Raw genomic sequence first — 27,472 nt, 5'->3', positions numbered from 1 at the left:
TTACATGTACTTGTAGGTTTTATATCATTCAGTTCATTTTCTATTATCATATGGTCCACTCTCAGCCCTTCTACTATTCACATGGAAAGAAAAAAAAAACTTTTTGTCTACTTATCATTTGGTCTAATGACCATTTACACTAATAGCCATTTGGTCTAATCTCCAATAAGTCAACTACCCATGTGGTCTATTGTTTATTTAGTTTAATGCCTCTATTTCATCCACTATCGTTGAGGTCTAATAATCATTTGATGATTATTATTTATGATTAAATTGTTACTAAACCATATAAATAGTAGACAAAATGGGCATTAGACAAACTGAAAATATTAGACTAAATGAGGTATAAACCAAATAGGTAGTCAACATTAATATGGAGATGAGACCAAAGACTATTAGCCTAAACTTCTCTCACTCTCTCTCTCTCTCTCACTTGCCCCTTTCACTTTATTTACTCAGATCTTACTATATTTCAGTGATTTTCAGTTAAATGCTTTTCCATTTGTGGAAAATGACTAGTACAACCCCCCCCCCCCCCCCCCCATGTTTATGACTTGTATCAAAGCTTGTAAAATGGTCTGGAAACCACCAACTATACCACCCATTTATAAACCTAAGTTATAGTGACAAATCAGGAAATTGGGACATATTTGCAGAAAATTGCATTTGATTCATAATTTTCAATACAGGAGCTCCTTGCCTCAATCCAGGAAATCATACTGCAATAAGGCTTCTTTGAGAGACAGCATTGCCGGATATTTCACATTTTCAATGCATAATAGGAAGAAAAAAATGGTCAGAATGTCCCTAATATGTGGTCCCCAAACCAAATGCTACATTAAGTGCATTCATACATCTTCATACATCCTTCATACATCCTCCCAGGCCCCCCCCCCCCCAGTCAGCCCGTAGGCAACATGTACATTTTAGGCTAGGTTTATTGGGTAAACTAAGACTAGAATTTCAGTTGGACACATAAAAAACAAAGTTCAACACTAATGAAAATTGTTGCTTTTCTTCAGCAGTTTATTGTTTGAAAAAAAAATGCATAACTTAAACTATATCACCAGTTTTAAGAACAAACTTAAATGACAAAATTAAAACAAGATTTCTACTTCTAAGCCTAGTGCTACCAACATACATGATGAGAGAATAATTACGTAAAGACTGCAGGTTTTATACAACTGTTTATTTTTTTTAAATATTTAAAAAGGAGAAAGTATTGTATGTCAGCTGGTGGATGATCATCCCTCTGTCTGTTCTTTTCCTTAGTAAAAATGAAAAGTACTAGCTTAAGTTCTCTCTTCTCTTGTACATTGTGTCCTATAGAAATGTTTTGTTTGAGACAGGTTCAATTAAGTTAATCAACCATTTTGGCAAAGGTATCCCTCATTACTGAAAAAGATGCAAGGTCTGATAGAGTTGCGCAGGTCAAATGGGCCTTCGAAATGCCATGCCAAATAAATGGCATGAAAATACAAGCAGCAACATCGCAGCTAAAGTACACAGTATCTAGAACTAGCGAGCAAATCGTGAGTGGAAATGCAGTAATTATCTTTCACTATGACCCCCCCCCCCTCCCACATCCCTTTGTACTTTTTAAAGCTTCTAACAGACTTTACCCGAAGATTTACATATGCTTCACCTAAAATGCTCCCGATTACAAATGGTTTATCTTCATGCCTAAAGAATTCTTAGTAACATCAACCTTCAAATGTGAAGCCACATCCATTCATCTCCTCACTTTACATCATCAACACTGACTCAGAAATCGACCTTGAATTGACCTTTCCATCAAACTTGATTGTACTCCTAATCCGAGTCCACGTCCATGTCTACATTCTGTATGTCTGCATCCCCTTCTCCATCTGCGAACCCTTTCCCCTTGCCTTCCCCTCCTGCACCGCCGCCCCCCTCGCCCCCCTCCTCCTTATCACTGATGAACCCCTTCTCTTCCTCATCGTAATCCCGCTTCACCTTGGAGGACTTGCCGCCCTTGGAAGAGGGCTCGTCGTCCTTGCTCTTCCTCTCGGAGGACCTGTCGCGCTCCTTGTCCTTCTCTTTCTCCCTCTCCTTATCCTTATCTTTGTCCTTCTTGTGCTTGCGGCTGCTGCTGCTGCGCTCCTTGCTGCGGCTGCGACGGTTCTTCTTCTCTTTCCTGTGCCTGGTGAGGAAAAGAGACAGGGTAAGTAAAATGTGATGAGAAAGTGTCATGTAAAGATAAAATTGACAGTTGCTGTGCAAAAGTTTTGTTTTTTTTTTAATCTGAAGCGAGGTGCCGAACTCCCGAATTCAAGCAAGTCAAGAAAAAAATGGCACCTCACCACCCCCCCCCCCCCTAATTTTTAAGCGGATTTACAACAACCCTGGAATTATCCCTTTTGGGAGAAAAAAAATCATTCAGAAAAAATTGAATTAAAAAGATAAACAAAATCAACTAAATCGGGAAACCGATTTAATTTGGGAAATTATCAGGCTTGAGCAGTCAATCCGTCTGAACATGTTCAAAATAAGAAGGCTTGAAATGAAGCCCCCCCCCCCCTAACAAAAAAAATGGATTTTCATATTGAATACTTTTCAGAATGTCAAGAATTATTTAAATTTTCAAATCTAGCCCTAAAGGCAATTTCTTCCGACGTATGGTCAAATCTTGTCGTAAAGTTTGTGCGAAAATGTGAAAACTGTTATTATGTTGATTTTAAATTGGAAAGTAAAATATGAAAGAAAAAAAGCTGCAATAATCAGTTGTCAATAATCTCATGTTGAGAGTTAAAAATAGTTTTTTAAAAAAACCTATAAACCACATCAAATCCAACCTCTATTTCACTCCAAATTCACCCACTTACTTTCTTGGTGGTGACCTTGAGCCTGACCTTGACTTTCTCTTGGGTGGAGGGGAGAGCGACCTGCTAGGAGAGTGACGCCGTCTGAGGGGTGGGGGTGACCTGGTACGACTACGGCGCTTGGACCTGGGCGGTGGAGATCTGGTCCGACTGCGTCGACGCGGAGGAGGAGGAGGGGGAGGGGACCTGCTGGGGCTGCGCCGTCTGTGTGGCGGTGATCGTGTGCGACTACGTTCACTGTGTGATAGGATAAATTGACAAATAAAAATGATAATCCTTCATCCACACTTAAAGCATTGCATTTATCATGCTTGTGGGCAGCAGGATGCAAGTCCTGCCTTGAAAAAGAATTTGACTGATATTATGTAATCATTGGGCAAAGAACCAGCTAATTTTCCAATCTCAAAGATAGTGTTGAGTTCTGGGGGGTGTTTCATAAAGCTGTTCGTAAGTTACGCACGACTTTACGCACGACTGGTGATATGTTCTTGTGCTACATGTAAATGATTGAGAATCTGATTAGCACCCAAGGTCATGCGATTTAATTGTGAAAGAAACAGAGTGGAATCGAACAGAAAAAGGTGATCATGAAGCAAGGTTCTGGAGTCATCAAAATGATAAGAAATTTGGCCTAGTCTTGGGAAAGTAACAAGCACTGTACACAGAAAGATGTATATGGGACTCCACAAACAGGTGGTATAAAAATCGGGCCTCATTTTTAAGCTGTTGTCATATTTCGAATATAAAGCCATTTGAAGAGCCATGTGTCAGGAAACATTTTTTCTCACGTTCTTCCACACTTGCATAATAACAATAATAACGCTCACACATTATTTTTCACCTCTCCCCAGAACACAACCTTCTCTTTAAGCCCTGTCCACTCTTGTGGTAAATGCGGCAGTTACCTGGAAATACAAGTGCTAAAGTGGCAGTTAATCTGATTTTCATGAGAGTCCGAAGTGGTGAAAACATCGCTATCATATGGCTACAAAAGAAACCACATGTTTGAAGCCCTGTAAAAAACTAACCAAAAAACTGTGCCTACGCGGCCTTACAGGTAGGTTTTACCCGATAGTGTAACCGCAAGATAATTCGCCGAAGACTAGATACAATTACAGAACACTGATCGATTACTAGATACGATTACTCACCGGCTCTTACTCTTGCTTCGTCGACGTGAACTGTAGCTCCTGGGAGGAGTCCTAGACCTTTTGCGTCTGTCCCTGTAAGAAATCAAGAAAATTCAAGTTATTATTATATATATCATTAAGTATTTGGCGTCGTCTGTGCCTGGGAAGCGAAAAGCGAGCTGCATCACTGTAACCCTCGGGTCTCTCCTCCCAGTATAACTGATTGGGGGTGTGCAGGTGGAACACTACACCGAGGTTTCCCCCTACTCATGTACGAAAAGTGCAGTGGGTTCTTAACGTGCAAAAGTGGCGACTCTCCTCTCCATTTAACGTCCTATCCGAGTTCAATGAGGGTGGGATTTGCCGCAAAGGCTACAAGCACCTAGCATGATGTTAAGTATTGGTTATCGTGAAATTGAATGAAAACTTATCAAAAGAATCAATGGATGTCTCAGAAATACTTGAGAAGCTAAGACCGTTGAGAAAAGAAAATGGCCAAGGGAAAAAATTGTTGGGGTTAAATTCAGATCACTTGAAAATGAACAGTGGAATTGACATCTAAAGTTAATCAACCTCATGTACCTGCTTCTTTCTTTTTTCTTGTCTTAGATTCCAAATTAAGCACTCTTTCATATAATATACAAGTGCTAGGTAAATGGAAATTTTGTCTCGTTTTAAAATAACCATTTGGGTAGTTCAATCGGAAATAATTGGCATCTGGCAATTTTCATAGCATGCCTTAATTGCATTTTCTTTCCAAATCTGGTCATAACCTAGATGCAAGATGTGGTACTATGTCCCATTTGCAGGTCAAAAAATGAAAGGTGTAATTCCAACGACATTTGAAAGAATTTTCATAAGTGATTGCAATCACCTTAGTAATAGTCTGATTTTAATACCCTTGTACTGAATGGTCGTGCGTTTTGTGCTGCACAAAGATTCAATCAGTTTAGTTTTCGCAATTACAAGTAGTGGGTTATTGATGTAAACAAATGCTCATGTATCCTTTACAGCTCATTTTATGTATGTTATTACCAAAGAAAAAAAAAAGATGTCAGTCAGTCACTCAATAGTGTCTGACAGTGAAGTCTAGAAGGTAAGCAGGTTTCCTTGCATGATTTGAATTTTAGGACACTGCTAATTTTTAAATTTCACAGATAGGACATACACATGACATACCGGTATACATAATTCCTGCAAATTTCTACAGAATTTGATGTTGGCTGCAAAAGGGACATAGTATCTTTAACGCCATCAAAAGCAGAATGGTCTGCTCAGTGAAGTTTACCTTGACTTTTCTCTGCTCTTTGACCTTGTCCTTCTACGTCTTGGTGGTGGCGGTGGTGACCTTGTCCGTGACCTTCGTCTCCGAGGTGGCGTCCGTGATCGTCTAGGCGGTGTCCTCGATCTCCTTCTCCGTGGGGAGCGTGATCTGCGACGAGGGGGAGGGGACCACGAACGTGAGCGCCGTCTGGATCGGGAACGCCCAGGCGACCGTGACCGCGATCGTCTCCGTGAGCGAGATCGGGATCGTCTCCGCCGGCAGGGGGAGGGGCTACGTTTCTTGTCTTTCTTATCATCCTTTACCTCAGCTGCGACGTCAGCTAGAAATAAGTTCGAGAAATAAAGAAAAACTTCATTATAAAGAACACAACACTGTTACATCATACCCTAATCATGAACAAGTTATTTGACCAGGCTCACCTTGTTTGTATTCTTTTCTTATTGTGCTCTCGTACAACAAGCTGATTTTCCAAGGAGTCATGTATAACAACGTTTCACTGTAATAGTAACTTACCTAAGTCCAATTAAACCAAAATATAGACATGTAATTGATATTCTCTCTCTTTGTGGCAATGTAATCTAAATCAGCTAACTTTTCAGTGACTATTCCCGGTTTTCAAAAAAAATGACAAGAAAATCATTTCCCAGCCATTCACTCCATTGCCTGACATTTATACATGATAACTAGATACAACTGTAACACATTTTAAACTAGATGGAACTTCGCGCGCAGTCGAAAATGATGCCTCCGCCATAGAGTGATTTTACAAACCAAAACAGCAATTTTTTTCAAATTCAAGTTTGATTGTAATTCATTAACAGGTTCTCAGAATATCGTGATTACAAGTTTTTTTTTTTATATACAAGTATGACCCTTTGATTGTTGACCTTATGACCTTAAAATCTAATCAGTTCATTGGCTTTGCAAGATACATAAATGTACTAAGTTTGATAGTAATCCTTCTGTCAGTTCTAATGAGAATGCGTTGACAAGCTATTTTTGCATACATAATGAGCCCCCATGACCCCCACAATCTAATCAGTACACTGACTCTGCAAGATACATACATGTCTTGAGTTTGATGGTAATCCGCCCATCGTTTCTAATTATAATGCGATCACAAGCTATTTTTGCATATATAATGAGCCCTGTGATCTTTGACCTTGTGATCCCAAAATGTGATCAATTCATTAGCTCTCCAAGATACATACATGACTTAAGTTTGGTAGCTTAGTAGGAATCCATCAATCAGTTCTTGAGAACGCGATCGCAAGCTATTTTTGCATACATAATGAGCCCTGTGACCTTTGACCCCAAAGTCTGATCAATTCATCAGCTCTGCAAGATACATACATGACCCAAGTTTGGCAAGAATCCATCAAACGGTTCTTGAGTTAACGTGATCACGAGAACGGGACGTACAGCCCGAAAACAATGCCTCCAGCTACTTTGTAACAGAGGCATAAAAATTGTTTAATCAATGACATTGAAAACATGCCACCTGGTTTTAATTTCATCCACATGGTGTTAATATTCTTTGCTTTGAAGGCCGAGAGTTGAAAATATCCTGTCTTGACCGGTTAAACATCTATGCTATTAAATTTATGGGAAGTTCCAGCACATCTGAATGGTCAAAACAGGTTACAGAGGACAATAAGAAATGTTATACAGGATATAAACTTATCTATCAGAAAGTCATCATCCACATTCTATGAACACAAGGTGCATTTGAATATGAATCAGCTTGTTAGAAGTGTAGAAAAAGCCTTTTTGTTTGCGAAAGCTCTTTTAGGATTTGGTGATGTGTAAGTGCGATTTTATGTATTTTCATGTTTTCCTCCTTTTTTAGTTTACAAGAGATCTTTTCGAACTTTCAAGTGCTAAATTGCTCACTGCTCCCATGTATTTTTTTCGCTGCTTGAAAGTTAGATGGCTTATTTTTTCCTTCTTCCTGTATACATGTATCTGGTCACTGGCTTAAAATGGCATAGTTTACCTTTAAGTTTGTCTTTTACTTCAGGTTGTAATGCTGAAAAGAAAGAGAATGTGATCAATTCCACCTGCCCACTTCTTCATTCTTCACACTTGCCAAATTTCATATTCTATCTTCGACACACAATTAAATGCAACTATTGTGATAATCAATTATACTGTAGAATAATCCAACTTTAACACGCAGAAATATTTTCAAATGTTTCTTGTAGGGGCGAGAAGACTTTTTCTTCTTCAAGTGCTACTTTTCAGCCAACAATTGACCAGTCAATTTGATCATTTGGGTTGTGCACTACAAACCATCATCAACAAGGCCTTCCCCTTAAAGAGAAGGTTGAGTTCTGGAAAGATGTGAAAAATAATTTGTGGGAGTTATCATTGTATTATGCAAGTGTAGCAGAACAACAGATAAACTAGATGGAATTTTGACTGCGCGCAGTCGAAAATGATGCCTCCGCCATAGAGCAATTTAAACAAGTTTGGAGTTTAAATCTCCAGTGGTTCTTGAGATATCATGATAACAATCTCAACGTATGGAATTTCATAAGTTGACCTCTGTGACCCTTGACCTTTGACCTACGTGCTCCAAAATCTAATCAGATTGTCTTCCTATGGTGATACACACTATCATTAAGTTTGAAGTTTAAATCTCCAGTGGTTCTTGAGATATTATGATATGGTGATACATACTATCATTAAGTTTGAAGTGAAAATTCTCCAGTGGTTCTTGAGATATCGCGATAACGATCTCAATGTATGGAATTTCATAAGTTGACCTCTGTGACCCTTGACCTTTGACATACGTGCTCCAAAATCTAATCAGATTGTCTTCCTATGGTGATACACACTATCATTAAGTTTGAAGTTTAAATCTCCAGTGGTTCTTGAGATATTATGATAACAATCTCAATGTATGGAATTTCATAAGTTGACCTCTGTGACCCTTGACCTTTGACCTACGTGCTCCAAAATCTAATCAGATCGTCTTCCTATGGTGATACATACTATCCTTAAGTTTGAAGTTTTTACATCTCCAGTGGTTCTTGAGATATCATGATAACAATCTCAATGTATGGAATTTCATGAGTTGACCTCTATGACCCTTGACCTTTGACCTACGTGCTCCAAAATGTAATCAGATTGTTTTCCTATAGTGATACACATATCGCGATAACGATCTCAATGTATGGAATTTCATAAGTTGACCTCTGTGACCCTTGACCTTTGACCTACGTGCTCCAAAATCTAATCAGATTGTCTTCCTATGGTGATACACACTATCATTAAGTTTGAAGTTTTAATCTCCAGTGGTTCTTGAGATATTATGATAACAATCTCAATGTATGGAATTTCATAAGTTGACCTCTGTGACCCTTGACCTTTGACCTACGTGCTCCAAAATCTAATCAGATCGTCTTCCTATGGTGATACATACTATCCTTAAGTTTGAAGATTTTACATCTCCAGTGGTTCTTGAGATATCATAACAATCTCAATGTATGGAATTTCATGAGTTGACCTCTATGACCCTTGACCTTTGACCTATGTGCTCCAAAATGTAATCAGATTGTTTTCCTATAGTGATACACACTATCACTAAGTTTGAAGTTTAAATCTCCAGTGGTTTTTGAGATATCATGATAACAATCTCAATGTATGGAATTTCATAAGTTGACCTCTGTGACCCTTGACCGTTGACATACGTGCTCCAAAATCTAATCAGATCGTCTTCCTATGGTGATACATACTATCCTTAAGTTTGAAGTTTAAATCTCAAATAGTTCTTGAGATATTATGATAACAATCTCAATGTATGGAATTTCATAAGTTGACCTCTGTGACCCTTGACCTTTGACCTACGTGCTCCAAAATCTAATCAGATCGTCTTCCTATGGTGATACATACTATCCTTAAGTTTGAAGTTTTTACATCTCCAGTGGTTCTTGAGATATCATGATAACAATCTCAATGTATGGAATTTCATGAGTTGACCTCTATGACCCTTGACCTTTGACCTACGTGCTCCAAAATGTAATCAGATTGTTTTCCTATAGTGATACACACTATCACTAAGTTTGAAGTTTAAATCTCCAGTGGTTCTTGAGATATCATGATAACAATCTCAATGTATGGAATTTCATAAGTTGACCTCTGTGACCCTTGACCTTTGACATACATGCTCCAAAATCTAATCAGATCGTCTTCCTATGGTGATACATACTATCCTTAAGTTTGAAGTTTAAATCTCAAATAGTTCTTGAGATATCGCGCTAACAAACTCAATACAAGGAATTTCATAAGTTGACCTCTGTGACCTGTGACCTTTGACCTACGTACTCCAAAATCTAATCAGATCGTCTTCCTATGGTGATAAATACTATTCCCGAGTCTTAAGTTTAAATCTTAAATGGTTCTTGAGATATTGTGATAACGGTCAAACGGGACGGACGTACGGACGTACGGACGGACAACCCGAAAACATGATGCCTCCGGCACCACCTTCGGTGGCAGAGGCATAAAAATGTTCCCTGAAAAGCATGGCTCTTCAAATGCCTTAATATTTCAAATATGGCATGTAACATCATAACAATCGGGACAGGTTTTTAAGCCACATGTTTGTGTAGTCCCGTATACATCTTTCTGTGTACAGTGCTTGTAACTTTACGAAGACTGTTCCAAATTTCTCATCATTTTGATGATTCCAGAACCTTGCAGTACACACCAATACTTATATTCTAGATGATCAACCTTTACTGATCGATTCCACAACGTTTCTTTCACAATGCAATTGCATGACCAGAACTCAACTTTATCTTTAAGAAGTTTAAGGGGCAAACTGCCATTGGGCCCCCCATCTACATTTCCTCACAAAAAAATAATTACCTGGATCTATGGCTGCTTGGATGAGAGCCTGAGCATCTCGGACTTGCTTCATGGTCACGGCGAGCTCCCTCTGGATGTTTTCTTGAGTCTTGCCAGGAGGCTTCACTATAGCATTGTTGGAATGGTTGATCCTACACAAAAACAGAGGAGATAGCCACCCCAAAAAGTTAACATGTGACAGGCTTGTATTTCTCAAATTGATTTTCATGTTAAAGTGCAAAAACAATCTTGCTCCAGTGATCTTGTGGCAGCAGACAGCAAGAAACTGTGTGAATAAACTTTTCGCCTGAGAAGGTCCACAGGAGTAAATGAAACCCCTCCCCCCCCCCCCCCGTAGTAATTTAGCGACTACTCTGGAACAGCGGCAGATAAAAAGTTTTCCTTTCATGACTTTTTTCTTTGAAGTTTTGCGCATTTTTTGGTACTAAATTTGCGAAGATTACAAGGTCACATGACCAAAAAAATTCACATAAATGGGACAGATCCGAGACCGATTGTCCCATTCCCCGGTAAAAACTTGCATTGGTGTAACATGTATTTTTATCCTTTTTTAACCGGACCGGGTAAAAAGGATCAAACTACATGTTATGATTACCCCAACCAATGCAAGTTTTCTTATAAAAAAATGGGGTTTTTAAGTACATGAATGTATCTAAAAGGAATAGTTTCTGAAGTCTGGGGGTTGTAAATGAAAGTTGTAGATGAAACCCCTCCCCCCCCCCCCCCAGTAGTAATTTAGCGACTACTCCGGAACAGCGGCAGATAAAAAGTTTTCCTTTCATGACTTTTTTCTTTGAAGTTTTGCGCAACTTTTGGTACTAAATTTGCGAAGATTACAAGGTCACATGACCAAAAAAATTCACATAAATGGGACAGATCCGAGACCGATTGTCCCATTCCCCGGTAAAAACTTGCATTGGTGTAACATGTATTTTTATCCTTTTTTAACCAGACCGGGTAAAAAAGGATTAAACTACATGTTATGATTACCCCAACCAATGCAATTTTTCTTATAAAAAAATGGGGTTTTGAAGTACATGAATGTATCTAAAAAGGAATAGTTTCTGAAGTCTGGGGGTTGTAAATTTGGTGAAATTTTCATTGTTATGTTAAACAACTTCATAGTCAATACAGCCAAGCTGTCATACATATTGCAAAAGTAAACGGTGTGACTTAAAAACAGAACCTTGCCCCCACGGATAACTCATAATTTGGCTTAGAAAACAGACATAAAGAAGCAAGTTATTTCTGTGCAAGTGAAGATGATCACTGACAACACATCATCTTTTCAATACTGGGTTATTACTATATTACAAACAGTTTTTGAACGTCAAGTAACGTCTGGCTGGAATGCTCCCCAGGGAGTGGAAATTGTGCACACAGTGTGTGCGGGCAAGCACTAAATCCAATGACTGGGGTAATAGTATATTTGTAAAGCGCTCAGAGACATTTGTATTAAGCGCTATATAAAAATCAAATATTGTTATTATTATTAGATCTCTTGTCACCAAGATGTTTCTATGAACTCACTTGATAGGACGACCTGCAAACATGACCCCGTTGTGGGTCAGCCCTTTGGCCACCGAGGCTTGGTCCGTGAACTCTACAAAGGCAAACCTGGTCGGTTGGGTCTCATCTCCGGCCATTCGGACGTACTTGACCTCTCCCACCTGCTGGAAGAAGGTCAACAGCTGGTCTGCCAGGACAGTCTGAAAAGAGTTCAGAATGGTCAAAAAGATGCTAATCATATTTTGAGATATTATCGGGGGAGGGGGGGGGGGGGGGGGGGGAGGGGTGGAGGATGTTTAAAAGACTTAAAGTTGGACTTAATAATAATCTTTTTTAAGTCCACTCCAAATTTAATTAAGTTAAACCGAAAATGGAAATTCTTTTTGCCCAATTAATCGCAAGACCCAAACAAGGTAGCAGCAACTCACCATTATGATCTTTAGATAATATTTTTTCTTTCAATATTGAATTATCAAAAAATGTAAATTCTGTAGATTTGTGACCATGATTTGTACGTCCCTGGAGAGACCAATGCCAGTAATTGGTGAGAGCAAACGGTGGCAAGAATGGCCTGTCATAGTTAAGTCCAACTTAAAGTCGATCTTAGTATTTGTGAAACACTCCCCAGGTAGGATAATGTAATCGTAAAAGATGAAGATTACCAGTGGCCTGTTTCATAAAACTAGTAATTCATAACATACAAATCTATAACATAACGGCCCGTAGCCAATCAAATGTAAGGATTTCTGTAGCATATAACAGTTATTGTATTGATAACAAGTTTTATGAAACCGGGCCCAGATACTTGACTGTTAAAAACGCATACGTATGCTTGTATATAAGCAACGAGGGGGCCGACGGCTTGCAGTCCTCTCCGAGGAAATTGGTAAAGAGGATTAATGCTTTAGCAAAGGGCACTAGCGCATCAACTTGGTTTCAAACCGGGAGATCCTGGTTACGAGACCACTGCTCTACCATTAGGTCATTGCGTCAACTTTAATTTACCGGTAGATGATATGACTTCAAACTAATGAAGTCTTGAAAGAGTGCACGATAATGGACAATCCCATTATGTATAATACAGGGCTACACTTATTTTAAAATGAAATAATAAAATTGATTTCAAACTCTGTTCAATATACGAGCATAGTTAATATTTAAGAATAAAAAGCAGCATTGGATTGTCCTTCATGCTATAACATTTGTGTGTGTAGAAGGAATGTTATTATAGCTTGCATTGTATAAAGATTCATGACTCTTCATACAGAAAAGGGAGAGGGTTGACCAAAACCCTTCCCCATCCCTCCACCTCTTTTAGAATACTCACAGCCGAATCCAAGTTGCCAACGTATATGGTCCTCCTGATCTCCTCCACCTTGGAAGGGTCCACGTTGTTGAGCGGGGGTGGCTGAGGGACTCCTAGGGCAGAGAAACTGTCTCCGAGGAGGGAGAGGCTGTCCCCTGCTCCAGCACCGGCCAGGGCTGCAGGCGGCTGGAGAGTGAAAGAAAGAATGGGACAAAATCCATTATAACAATAATAATAATAGCTAGTTCTTATATAGCGCTCTTCAGGACCACAGGCCCTCTCAAACTGCTTTACAGATTATTACCCCGGTCATCGGATTCAGGCTTACCCGCACACAATGGATGCACATTTTCCACTCCCTGGGGAGCATTCCAGCCAGGCTTCATTTTTACAAGCGCACACTTGCTTATCTAAGCACATTAGCTTTCGCATCCTACCGGGTACCCATTTAACACCTGGGTGGAGAGTGGCAAATGAAGATCAATGTCTTGCCAAATGACATTAGTGATTTAATACATCTTTAATTTGCTACAACAGATTACCATCATAAAATTCTTCACAAAAATAAAAAAAGGCTTGGTGGACCAATATACTTCTAGCTTTCAGGTGTACAGTACAATACAGCACACCATTTAATTTACATGTAAATATACTGTATTTATATATGAAAAATAAATACAACTTCACTTCCCCTTCTCCCTTAGAAAAAGAGGCAGAATGCTCACATTATCCAGAAATCAAAGTTTATGTAAATGCAGAATTGTTATATCTCAGAGGCAGGAGTGTGAATGTTCCCATTTTTTTATATCACAGGCAGTGTCCTATGATTTCATAAAGGCATTCCTATACTGTAAAAGCTGGGGGTGTTTCACAAAGATTTCAAGTCAAACTTAACTCTTAAGTTGGACTTAAATATTATGGAGAGCCATTTGTAGACTTATAATGAAATACATTCAAAAGCAAAATGCAAGTATTTTAGACTTTTCATAATTCCATATCAAGAACATGAAATCTCCCCAAATAATAGAAAATATAAATGATTTAAATCAACATTTTATGCCTTTTAAAATAATGTTTACAAAATATTTTCAATGATGCTAACAGCTTTCCATAATTGTTACATGTAAGTCCAACTTAGGATCTTTGTGAAACACCCCCCCCCCCAGGATAAAGATAAAGCAGACTGGCCAATCTTACCTGCGTGATCTGGGACATAAGAGGTTGGGGCGGGGTGGGTAGGAGTCCAGCCCCTGTCGAGGGGGGGTTGGACACCAAACTTGCCATGGATCCCCCGATACCACCTGTCAGACTAGCAACCATCTGCAGAGCCTTGCTCTCCTCTGGCATAGCACCTATGTCAGGATTGTAAAGAGACATTGCATTTATCCATTATCAAAACGCTTTAAGTTACAATGAATCATTGCATCGCGATTGAGATTTGAGAGTTGTATACATTATGTGAATGGGGCAAAGACATGTAAACAGTAAAACCTTATCTATTTGTTAGTTGACTACCTTCAATATAACTATCATGAAGTTAAACAATATTATATCATACAAAAAGAAGGTACCAGTACTCTAATTGGAAATAGTACTAATCATATCATAATAATTGAAAAATTCTAAAAGAATGTGTACATTACAAATGGGAGAAGCAGAGGGATTGAAAGTACAGAAAGTGTAGACAGGTAAAATGAGAGTAGAATTGTGAAGCAAATAAGATACTAGTGCCAATGATAACAGCAAAGCTAAGAATTAAAATAAACTTACACTTAAATAAATGAATGTTAAAGCCCCACTGCATTACTTATAGCTACTTGCGCCCTCTATATAGCAAACAATGCCTAATCGGTGCCTGTTGGTCCCCCCATTATCCTCTTTTTCTTATTTTAATTGAGAGCTGATTTGATGAGATAACCACCTGTCAGTGACCTTGCAGGGAGGTCTTACCCCCTGACCAAACTAGTGCGATGGGGCTTTAACAACTTCCTGTGAACATAATAATTTCCCATTAGCTCATAATTCTCGTAGTGGATACAAGCGTGGAAACATACCTTCAGCGTAAGGTGTGACTTGCAGTGGCCTGTCGATGAAGACAGTGTTGGTGAGATGCTGGGCCATCCCGACGCTGGTCGGATCCTCGAACAGAATAAAACATATTCGGGCTGTCACTGGCAGGACAGAGTCCCTGTGATATATTAAGTAAAGGATAGAAAAGAAGGATTAACAAAAATGCCAGTGATGCCTCCAGAGTAACTGTTCGACCACTAGAGTCTTCCAGCTGTGAATGTTGTTATGGTGTCCACAAGATGGCCTTAGCTCAATTCCTTGTCGTCCTCGAACTTTGATGAGGTAATGTCTGAAGCAGCTTTTCCTTGAATGGGACATGCTGTGACAGCAGACAACAAGAGAAAGGTGTACAATTTCTATAATACAATAAGATAGTACATTGTGTACATACAGTGTACATATCCAGTGAAATAGTCCTAGCCTAGGTTACAATGGATGCGCACACTAAGGCTGTGACACGTATTTGAATACAGGCAGACGCTAAACCGTGCCTGGGAGAGTAGGCCTGTAACAGATCGGATCGGGGGCCGATCTTGAGCCGATCAGGGGTGATCGGATAATAATTTCCGATCGCCGATCAATAAAAATGATCGAAAAAAAATCGGCAGAATTTTTTTTTTTTAATGCCGAAAAAGTTCAAGTTTTTGGCTATCAAATGCTCAAAAAAACTCATAGCTGGGATTATTTTGTCATGTGGAGTTGTTGTAGACCATGTTTGTTGATATTTAGTGCCTTTTCATGACTTTGAAATTAATGATATTGGTCTAAGAGAAGAGTCAAAACATGCGGGCCGCCATCTTGGATTATAATGCATGCCTACATTATAATCCAAGATGGCGGCCCGCATGTTTTGCTCTTCTCTTAGACCAAAATTATTAATTTCAAAGTCATGAAAAGGAACTAAATACCAACAAACATGGTCTACAAGAACTCCAAATGACAAAATAATCCCAGCTATGAATTTTTTTTGAGCATTTGATAGCCCAAAACTTGAAAATTTTTGTCCTTAAAAAAAAAATTAAACAAAATCAGCCGATTTTTTTGGTCGATCTTCCGATCCGATACCGATCAAAGGTGCGAGGGTGTCGCTCCGATCTTCTGATCTGATCCGATCAGAGCCCCAACTTACAGGATTACAGGAGAGCGCCGGCATGGTACCGTAGGTAAAAATGTTTTCCAGCTCAATCACTGTCAATAGGAGGGGCGATAGCTCAGTCTTTAGAGCAGTGGTTTTGTAATCCGGTGACCCGGGTTCCAAACCAAGGCGATGCATTTGTGCCCTTTGGTAAGGCATACCTCGTTACCAGGTCTCTCAGAGAGGAGCTAAAGCTGTCGGCTGTCTGGTTGCTTACTTACAAGCATTTATGCTTTCTTAGCAGTCAGGTAAAATAACCACCACCACCAACTCACCACTCAGAAACTGGGACCAAATGTCCAGATTTCTGTTTGGACTCAGGAGGAAAATAAGTCTCTCATCTTTGGTTTTAAAAACAGCATTGCTACTATTATTAGGGTGGATCGTTTATCACCATTATGTATGGATATATGGATATTTGGAAAAATCATTTACTCAGAACTACACTTTCAAATTTCAAGACCAATGTTTCTATCAAAAGATACAGACCCCCCCCCCCCCCCCCAATCTAGTCAATATTCATAGCATTTTGGTCAAAATGGACGAAAAAGTGGTACACGCCGAGTTACAATTTTTGCTCAAAAGCTGCACAGCACGATATGCAAAGCGTGGAGTAAGGATATTTTCGAACTGTAACTGCTTGTGATCCCTTGGGACTAGAGAAAAAATAAGAGCATGGTATATTCCTTACAGCTGGCCCAACTTACCCTCGGGGGCTCACTTTGTGACATTGGTAAATCTTTGAGTTACCATGGAAACAATATTTACACTTCTGTTTTGATCAAGATATTTTTAGAATTTTGGGGGTGAGCCCCTTTGGGGAATATGGAGAAAAACCTGCTCTTTCATATGACATCTCCTCAGGGGAAAATAACCCTAATAACGTCTACCTATATGGGTTGTCCGTCTTCCCAAGGATTTATTGCTCATAATGTGAAGGTCTCTGTACAAAATCACTGTAAAATGCATCAAGAAAAAAAACCTGGAATCCATTTTTTGCATCGCCAATGTGGCGTTCAAAAATATGGAACATCTGCTTTTTTGCAGACGATCCTTGTTTTTGAGGACGCATTGGTCTGCGTTTACAAAGACGATCTTCGTTTATGAAGACGATCCTTATTCTCGGACCAGCGCCCCTACTGACCAACTGAGCTATCGCGCCTCCTCAAAGGAATCCGGGCTAACTCGGCCCACGGGACTACTCGGCCCAGCTGGAAAAACTGGGCCGAGATGTCCCGACCTGATTAATCGATCGAGAGATACCAATGTGTATATGTTTGTGCTCTTTGTGACTTAATAATGCCCTTTCCAACCTAAATCTTTAATGGAATTGTGTTAAATGATACTAATGAAGACAATCTATGACTTATCTTTCGGTAAAATGACAAAAAAAAATGACATTTCGGACAATTTACTCACAGCTCGCAATCCGCATTGCCGCACGTACATGTACATTAAATGTGCGTTGTTTCTACTCGGACCACTGAAATTCGAGCAGTGTTTTCGTCGGTAAATCACTGCAAAAATATCATTTTTATCTCGTATGAAGGTCTATTTTTTATTCCTGACACAGATTTCATTATTGAGAAGTCGAATATAGTACATTTTAGATGAGATGGTTGATGTTTGTTCACATTCTTTCGTCCTGGCCGTAAATTAGCAGACTACTGCCTAGTGCTACCGCAGCAGCTCAGCTCAGTGTGCAGCTAGCCGTACAGCGCCGCCGGCCGGGTCGGCGGGGGAATTCACTGACTCGGCGCCCGTACCGGGCCGCTGCACTGCATTGCATGATTGTACTGCCCAATTTGATCGAGTGATGTGAGTATAACTAATCAAACTAGATCTATATCTACTGTATTATCATTATTCATTCCGAGTAGAATATCCAATTTGATTTAGTGAGTAAACTAGACCTAGATCTATATCTACTGTAGCTACATCATTATCATATACTAGATTAGTCAAGGAATGGAATTTTTCTTTTTTCATAATCAGATAATCATATTTTACTCCTAAAAGTTAAAGACTTGATAAAATAGCTAGATCTAACGTAAGGGCCTAGCCTAGTACTCTAAGCAGAGAAGTGAGCTGAAGAATCGCCTTATTTTTTTGGAGGGGGCTGCTTCCAAAAAATTCTACGAAAAGAAGGTATTGGCTTCAAGTTTTTTGTATAAATAATGCAGCCCCCACCACCCCCCCCCCAAACAAACCAAAAAATCTCCTTTTTGTTCCCTTTTTCTGGGAATCAAAGAGATATATACAAAGCAAAGCAATTAAGACACGATATTGCAATGACGTGCCGGTGCATGGAGGGGCAGGGGCAGAGGCGGCCCTCCCGGGGATGGGGGGGGGGGCAAAGTGCCTCCCACTTTTTCAGATACCCCAAAAGTGCCCCTTTTTACATAGGAAAAGTGCCCCTTTTATTTTGTAAGAAGTGCCCCTTTTACATAGGAAAGGTGCCCCTTTTCATTTGACAAGTGCCCCTATTACTTAGTAAAAGTGCCCCTTCCCCCTTTTCACCTCTGACGAGTGCCCTTTTTTAATTTTTGACACATGCCCCTTTTCCTTCGACATGTTCCCATTTTCCTTTGCAATAAGTGTCCATTTTCCATTCTCATAAATCTTGAAATAATCTTGAATAAGTGCCCTTTTTAATCTCTAGTAAGTGCCTCTTTTCAGGTACGAGAAGTGCCCCATTCACTTTTAATAAGTGCCCCCTTTACCTCTGATAATTGCCCTATTCAAAACTGAGAGGTGCTCCTTTTACTTTGACAACTTCCCCTTTTTTCCTTTGTAAGAAGTGCCCCTTCTCCTTTTAATAACTATCCCCTTTTTTTAAACTCGGATGAGCACACCTTTCATTTTAACATGTGCCCCTCTTATTTTCTAATAAGTGCCCCTTTTACTTATGATAAGTGCCCCCGTTAAAAAGAAATAGTTCCTTCCCCTTCTCATAACTGCCCCTTTTAAAAATCTGAACGGTGCCCCCTTTTCATTCAACAAATGCACATTTTCCTTTATTATAAGTGCCCCTTTTCATATCTGGTCAATGCCCCTTTTCAACTCTGATAATTCCCCTTTTAATAATGATACGTGCCCCTTTTCCTTTCTAATAAGGGAACTATCCCCTTTTCACCTCTTATAAATGCCCCTATCAAAATCTGATGGGTGCCCCTTTTCCGTCAACAAATGCCTATTTCCCATTTTCGTAAACGCCTCTGTCTCATTTTCACCTCTTATAATAATCCTTTGTACTTTGACACGTGCTCCTTTTCTTTTCGTATAAGTGTCTTATCCCTTTCGATAATTGTCCCCTTTTCTTGTAATCATTAAACGTGCCCCTTATTTAAGGCGACTGAGAGCAATTTCCCCCAAAGTTCCCTCGCTGCGCTCGCTCGCATTTAAAGATGATATAATTATGTTACTTATCAAAGGTCTTTTCAGTCTTCCGTTATGAGAATGTGCTTATAACCCCATCACGATTGGCTTTTTTCCTCTTTATAAGATGTAATTTTTCGCACTGCGACCTCATACAATGTAGATCTTTGAAATTTTTCACGCTCGCTTCGCTCGCTCGTAAATGCATATTCAGACATCACACCCAACTGTAAAGTATGATGCTTAAGCGATATCTTGTATGATGTATGAAGAAAAACAAATATTGAAATCATCCCTGATAATGTAATCACAATGTAGGGGTATATACCAATGTCTAAAAAATTGTATATTTTCGCTTTGAGATTTCCCACTGTAGGTGCCCTTTTTTTCTCCAGAAAGTGCCCTTTTTTGTTGGTGCCCCCCCCCCCCCCACTTTGGAAGTCGCTCGGCCGCCCCTGGGCAGGGGGATCTTAATTCTTGTAAGCCTTCTCCTGGACCTTTGGTCAACTGGTCATTAATTTAACCGTTCCTCAAATTTCTAAAAGGCAGCTGCCCCCCCCCCCCCTCCCATCCATCTCGGCCGGGTATGTAATCAGCAACAGAGGCAAAGATCTATGAGCAAAATCAATTTTTATATTTTTTGGGGGGGGGGGGCTGGGGGTTAACAGATTTATATCTGATATATTGTGTACCTGTATAAATATGTATACTATAAATAAATAATAAATAAAAAAAACAAATTTGCATTACAACGTGGCATAAAATTAATACACGATTACACCTGCTTATCATTTGTTATTTTGAGTCAGCTTGACGTCATATTGTTGGAATTTGTATCTTGGAGTCGTAAACAAATAATGTTTATTGCTATTATGTGTGTTTTTCAAACATGTCCTCATTTTTATTTAATTGTTTTAACTTTATTTATTTAGATTTTTTTTTGCCTTGTAAATTGCATATGAAATAATACGTACCAATACCACAACACAAGGAATGGTGTGGCGTGTCATCTGCATGTTACAATTTTTTTTGGGGGGGGGGGCTGGGGGTTAACAGATTTATATCTGATCTTGTGTACCTGTAAATATGTACATACTATAAATAAATAATGAATTAAAAAAATAAAATTGCATTTCCACAATGTGGCATAATACATAATGGAGACAATGTTGATGATGTAAGGGATGGAGATGATGAGAGGGATTGGTGAGGGATGGAGATGATGAGAGGAATGGAGACGATATTGATAATGAAAGGGATGGAGACAATGTGAGGGATGGAGATGATGAGAGGGATGGAGACAATGTGAGGGATGGAGAATTAGAGATGATGAGAGGGATGGAGACAATTTTGATGATGTAAGGGATGAAGACGATATTGATGATTAGAGGGATGGATGAAGCGTGGAAGCATTGACGTTTTATAAATTATTAGAGATAGAAGACAATTCCTTGTACCGATCTCGACTCTTTATCCTTACCTGAATTCAGTTCTGTCCCCCCTTCTCGTGCGAAGCCTGAAGCTTTGATGTTTCATTAAATAATTAGAGAAACAAGACGATTCCTTTTACCGTTCTCGACTCTAGATCCTTGTCTGAATTCAGTTTCCCCGCTCCCGCGCGAAGCGTGGAAGCGTTGACACTTCATAATTAATTAGAGAAAGAAGACGATTCGTTGTACCGTTTTCGACTCTTAATCCTTATCTGAATTCAGTTCCATCCCCCCTTCCCGCGCAAAGCGCGGAAGCTTTAATGTTTCATTAAATAATTAGGGAAAGAAGACGATTCGTTTTACCGTTCTCGACTCTAGATCCTTGTCTGAATTCAGTTTCCCCGCTCCCGCGCGAAGCGTGGAAGCGTTGACGTTTCATAATTTATTAGAGAAAGAAGACGATTCATTGTACCGTTCTCGACTCTTAATCCTTATCTGAATTCAGTACCATCCCCCCTTCCCGCGCAAAGCGCGGAAGCTTTAATGTTTCATTAAATAATTAGGGAAAGAAGACGATTCGTTTTACCGTTCTCGACTCTAGATCCTTGTCTGAATTCAGTTTCCCCGCTCCCGCGCGAAGCGTGGAAGCATTTACGTTTTATAAATTACTAAAGAAGACAATTCGTTGTACCGATCTCGACTCTTTATCCTTACCTGAATTCAGTTTTGTCCCCCCCTTCTCGTGCGAAGCGCGGAAGCTTTGATGTTTCATTAAATAATTAGAGAAAGAAGACGATTTGTTGTACCGTTCTCAACTCTTAATCCTTTTTCTTCCTACGTCCTCTTCCTTTTTTCTTTTTTTCTCTTTTTTTTTTGGGGGGGGGGGGCGACCGCCCCCACTGCCCCCCCCCCCCTGGCTACGCGCCTGCCCCTCCAAAATAAAAGAAGAAGGCGATTCTTCAGCTCACTTCTCTTACAGTACTAGGCTAGGCCCTTACGTTAGATCTAGCTATTTTATCAAGTCTTTAACTTTTAGGAGTAAAATATGATTATCTGATTATGAAAAAAGAAAAATTCCATTCCTTCATTAATCGGATATTCTACTCTGAATGACTAATCTAGTATATGATAATGATGTAGCTACAGTAGATATAGATCTAGGTCTAGTTTACTCACTAAATCAAATTGGATATTCTACTCGGAATGAATAATGATAATACAGTAGATATAGATCTAGTTTGATTAGTTATACTCACATCACTCGATCAAATTGGGCAGTACAATCATGCAATGCAGTGCAGCGGCCCGGTACGGGCGCCGAGTCAGTGAATTCCCCCGCCGACCCGGCCGGCGGCGCTGTACGGCTAGCTGCACACTGAGCTGAGCTGCTGCGGTAGCACTAGGCAGTAGTCTGCTAATTTACGGCCAGGACGAAAGAATGTGAACAAACATCAACCATCTCATCTAAAATGTACTATATTCGACTTCTCAATAATGAAATCTGTGTCAGGAATAAAAAATAGACCTTCATACGAGATAAAAATGATATTTTTGCAGTGATTTACCGACGAAAACACTGCTCGAATTTCAGTGGTCCGAGTAGATACAACGCACATTTAATGTACGTGCGGCAATGCGGATTGCGAGCTGTGAGTAAATTGTCCGAAATGTCATTTTTTTGTCATTTTACCTAAAGATAAGTTATAAATTGTCTTCATTGGTATCATTTAACACAATTCCATTAAAGATTTTGGTTGGAAAGGGCATTAGACTATTAAGTCACAAAGAGCACAAACATATACACATTGGTATCTCTCGATCGATTAATCAGGTCGGGACATCTCGGCCCAGTTTTTCCAGCTGGGCCGAGTAGTCCCGTGGGCCGAGTTAGCCCGACTCCCCTCAAAGATAGCTCTTGATCTTCTTATCAACCACACTCTCAATTTACTATTTCTCTCTCTCTCTCTCTTGTCAGTTGTCAGTCTCGACTCTGTCGCGGTTCGCAAGACTGTGCCTGGCTGTGTGCGCAATATTAAACTATTTATTTCAATCATGACGTCTTGACATTATTCATCATCATGTTCATCATGGTCTGGATCTGGATCTGGATGTGTACGATGCAGGGCCCTACTGGGCATAAGCGCATCGGTTGAGAGAGAGGGCGCGGGGGTATTTAGAAGGCTCTGTCAATGGCCTTCCTGAATGTGCTGGTTGATGTGGAGTTTATGGTCTCACATCATGATCATGCATTGTCAAGCTAACTTTTAAGAATCTTAACATTTTCCCATGCTTCCTGACTAATAACATTATATATCATCATATCATTAACAATAGATTATTCTCATTATTATATCATAGATTAGGTAGAATCTACTCTCGGATCTAAGTTAGATTAGAGACTTCAGATTTCACTCACTCTTTTGGAAAAAGTCGAATGTCCTCGATCTTGCCCAGAAAGCTGAAGAGCGACCGCACTTGTTCCAATGTTGCAGCCGAGGAAACATTATTCACTTGGGCACATTTCGTCACCTCCATTTTGGAGCCTCCGTTCACAACAACCATGAGCCTAAAAAGTGTTTTTTGCGAACACTTTAGTCAAACATATTAAGCATTATTTTAAGATTGATTCTCACTACCTTCGCCAACGTTAATCAAACGTGGGTTTACAAACAATGAACTAACTTGAACGATGAGGTCGTAATATCACGAACACGTGCATGTAGAGTCGTCCCAAATTCATGTCAACCAATACAAAACTGTCCAAAAGAAGAAAGAACAACCAAAACAAAATCTTTCTCCTTTTCTGTATGTATAGGGCCTAGATCTACTATAATTATGTCTGACTTTTTAATCTTTTGTTGTTGTTGTTGTATTATTCATATGTTTATTCATTTATTTATGTATGTATATATATTGATGATTGAACATATATTTATTAATTTTTGTCTTTCCTTTTTTTTGCTTTCTTCGACCCTTTTCTTTATTTTTTATTCGGGCTTCATTTTATTTTCTGTTCCCCTAGCTAGCTGTCTTTCTATTTCTTTCATCTTTCATCCTAGCTTTGCGAGTTCCATTGTCTTCAATTTCGATTGACTTTCATTCGAACCTTATTCCATGTGCATATCGCTCCTTCTTGGCCGCCGCCTCTCTCTTTTTTTTTTACTATTACTATTCAGAAGAAAAAAAAGCAAAGCAAGTGATACAAAGTATACACAATTTCACATAACACAATATCTGTGAATAAATAGGCTTCGCCTGATGTAATTAGCATGGCAGCCATCTTGGAAAAAATTGCAAAAAGAGTAAATAGTAAAGCCCTGCCTCCTCCTTTTTTTTAAAGGTCCGGACGAGAAACACGTCAGTTTTGTTATTTGGCCTTAGGCCTACTGTTGAATCAAGTCAATTAGGCAGATATAAAATATATGAACTTTCCTTTTAATTCGGTAATTATGCAAAAGAAAATATAAAACTACAGTGTTATGAAACTAATTTGACCGCAAATTACTTGAATTTACATTCGGGCTTACAATTATAAAAGGGCGTATATTACCGGTAGGTTATTTGTCATATTCCTAAATTTGGTGGGCACCCCCCCCCCCCCCCCCCCCCCGCCGCCGCTTCTGGGTTATAAAGTCTTGCCTTGCGTAATGTCCGCGGGTGTGAATGAAAGCTCTAATTTTGTATTATTTTAATTTAAAACAAAGCGTCGCCGGCCTAATAATTTAATTCGTAGAGCGGTAGAAAAGCAGGCCATGATAATAAAATTATTGTATACATTTGTTCCCCCCTTCTCCAGTCTGTCTGCCGGTATGTCTCTCATTCGTTAGCCTATCCTTCTCTCTCTCTCTCTCTCTCTCTCTCTGACTCTCTCTCGCTAAAAAGGACCCGCTCTTTCTCTCTCTCCCCCTTATAAAAATCCGGGATAAAAATCCTTTTCTGCTAATGAAGAGCTAGCTATCATAATGCTTTGTGTCTTTTGTTGATGATTAGTGTTGATTCGTAGAATCAGATATGGGTGATTCCATCAATATGCACATAATGTAGAGTAGGCTCATTATTGGTGACAAAATGAATTACAAAGCTATGAACAATATATTGTTTTATTTGTATAGACACAATGGAAATAAAATTCCTTGCATGAAAAGCTTAATTCGTGTAAAAAAAAACGTTATTAATTTTGTCATCATTAACCTTTCACAACTTTTTATATCATTTGAACAAGTCGTCAAACTGATTAAAACGTTTAGCTTTAGAGATTTGTTGCCAGAATTCTATAGGTCAATCCAGCGGAACATTATCCATGCCCGATCAGGCAGGTCGCTGCATGACAAAAGGCAAAATCATCGCAATATGAGAAATGATCATTATCGTGGTATCTCTCGTATAATCCTAATTAAGGTTTGACATTGGGCTTGTCAAACCATCGTCTATTAAGCCACTTACCATAATCAATCAATCACGATTAAAGTCTTAATGCTCCATAAAACTTGTCCATTAAATCACCCAGTTAATAACAATCATGCGCCTATAATGCCACATTACTGTCCCCGTTTTTCGTTGATCATTCATCTCCCATTTGTGGTAGACAAAAATGAGGATAGAAATTAAATAAATTTGCTATTAACCTTTTCGATAACCATCGCTCACTGGATCTATTATTTCCATGTCAGGGAAAGCGTCAGGAAAATGTTCGAGTGTCATTTTCATGCTTTGCATGGGGAAAGGTTAAACAAAATGCTTGCATGAATCTCCTGTGATGGGCATCTCTGTATTTTCGGTATGCTTTTTGTGATATAAATGTAGATATTTATACGCCAAACCGTAAGCTTATTTGTGAACAGTGAACCTATATACCTATTACTCAATATTATATTTATATTCCCCATTTATGCGTGAAAATAATGTAAATCTCAATATATATTTTCTTATTTTTTGTAGTGTATTGATTAAAAGATTGTTACATACATTCAAATTCGCCTAGAAACAAAAAAATCCTTAAAAAGTAATGAGGCCTACATGATTGTTTCAAACAACAAGCTTAGGCCTATGCATATCACTGAAGTGAAATTGTACTAATATAGAAACAGATAAATGATGTTCAGTATAATGCAGGAATTATGTCAATAAATTATCAGAACCCCATTCAGATGCATCACTAAAGCACTGAACGTGATTTGCACATTTTATTTATTTTATAGATAAAAAAAAAACTAAAGCAAACAGCTTCAGAAGAAGACAAAAAATACTCAGAATTGGTGAGGACGGGGGGGGGGGGTGTGCCGCTCAAGCTACGAAACTCCTACTCGTGTTTAACGATCATTTGGGGGATTTTTTTCTCGAAGTACAGCCCATTCTTCACAATTGCTATGCAAACACCCGTAATTTTGACGAAACGGACCCACGTTTAGGTATATTTTGTTAAAAATGGGACCCATGTTTAGGGATTTTTGTGTGAAAAAGTGACCCATTAGAGCGGCACACCCATTATGTCTTAATATCTGAGTACCCCCCCCCCCCCCGGACCACCCACCTCAGTGGCTTCTTGTACCCGCGCCATAATATACACCAATATATCTGTACGACCCAGGGTAACAAAACAAATGAAAATAAGATAACACAGCAGTTCAAGAATATTCCGGGAAAACATCATTAATATGCCATTTAAAAATATTTTTAATGTTTGTAATGCTTTTTACCTAATATCATTATGTATTGTAAATGTTGTATATATATTTTTTTGTTTTCTATCTTTGACTTTCTCTTTTGTTGCCCCTTTCTTATTTTACTTCTCTTCAATTTTACTGGTACCTGGTCATATCTCTATCTGTCTTTGCTTCTGCTATATTATGTAATCATTCATTTATATGTAATGTCTTATGTTTTGAAATATTCGTGTATTGTATTTTTCCGGTGTATGGTAATTTGTTGTCTAATTCATTTGTGTAATACCTTACAGATGGATATACTGGAAATAGCCCTTTTGGCTGAAAGTGTTTTTTTTACCGTTTCTAAATAAAATATAAAACAACAACAACAAAACTGACAGTATAGTTTACATTATCGTAGCAATTAATCGAATTGAGATGATATTGATGATTCCATTTGATAAAAATGTAATTTCAAAATTTACATGAGCGCTTGACAGTGGGATAGAGATAAACTTTTCAAGAAAATGCGGGGAGGGAAGGGGGGGGGGGGAGCAACACTTCAAATCAATAACTGAAATAAAGTCCATAGTTTTGGATTATGATATCAACTCATCCTAAAGGCCCTTTTTTGTGGGTGTGTGTCGGGGTTCACTCCAATGCACATGCCCCCCTCCCCCTCCCTGTCTTAATGGAGCGTCTCTTCTGGCACATGCTGGACCATATCGTCCTCGTCCTCGTCTTCGCAAGTTTTGACAATCCGAGAACGTAAACTTGGAGATGATATAGCAACAATTCTCACAATCCAATAATACGATTGACCGATTGTACTATAAGATAACATGAGTACATTTGCATAGCAAAAC

The 27,472-nt window shown here is 39.1% G+C and overlaps 1 protein-coding gene across 2 annotated transcripts; it reads right to left on the bottom strand.

The window, feature by feature from the left end:
• Positions 1 to 1,005: 1,005 nt before the first annotated feature.
• Positions 1,006 to 23,646, bottom strand: LOC115928582 (splicing regulatory glutamine/lysine-rich protein 1-like). 2 transcript variants are annotated; one of them, XM_030995935.1, is made up of 11 exons: positions 23,378 to 23,646; positions 15,003 to 15,136; positions 14,146 to 14,300; positions 12,970 to 13,134; positions 11,664 to 11,842; positions 10,134 to 10,264; positions 7,255 to 7,287; positions 5,262 to 5,577; positions 3,995 to 4,066; positions 2,847 to 3,080; positions 1,006 to 2,164 (listed from the first exon to the last, which is right to left on the bottom strand). In XM_030995935.1, exons 1-11 carry the CDS (start codon positions 23,521 to 23,523, stop codon positions 1,813 to 1,815), a joined length of 1,917 nt encoding a protein of 638 aa, XP_030851795.1. In that variant the 5' UTR covers positions 23,524 to 23,646; the 3' UTR covers positions 1,006 to 1,812. The 2 variants fall into 2 exon arrangements, with proteins under 2 accessions (XP_030851795.1, XP_030851796.1); XM_030995936.1 differs by lacking the exon at positions 7,255 to 7,287 and having other exon boundaries at positions 23,378 to 23,607.
• Between the last annotated feature and the right edge of the window lie 3,826 nt (positions 23,647 to 27,472).

This window comes from Strongylocentrotus purpuratus, unplaced genomic scaffold, assembly GCF_000002235.5.
Source record: "Strongylocentrotus purpuratus isolate Spur 01 unplaced genomic scaffold, Spur_5.0 spur5_scaffold_3, whole genome shotgun sequence".
NCBI classification, from domain to species: domain Eukaryota; kingdom Metazoa; phylum Echinodermata; class Echinoidea; order Camarodonta; family Strongylocentrotidae; genus Strongylocentrotus; species Strongylocentrotus purpuratus.
This window is presented reverse-complemented; position numbering and strand designations above follow the sequence as displayed.

Coding starts and splice junctions, on each gene's coding strand:
- LOC115928582 (XM_030995935.1), bottom strand. CDS start 23,523: ATGGTTGTTGTGAACGGAGGCTCCAAAATGGAGGTGACGAAATGTGCC. Junction 10,265..11,663: donor TTTGCAGGTCGTCCTATCAA/GTGAGTTCATAG, acceptor GTTTTTGTGTAG/GATCAACCATTCCAACAATG. Junction 7,288..10,133: donor CCAAGCAGCCATAGATCCAG/GTAATTATTTTT, acceptor CTTTCTTTTCAG/CATTACAACCTGAAGTAAAA.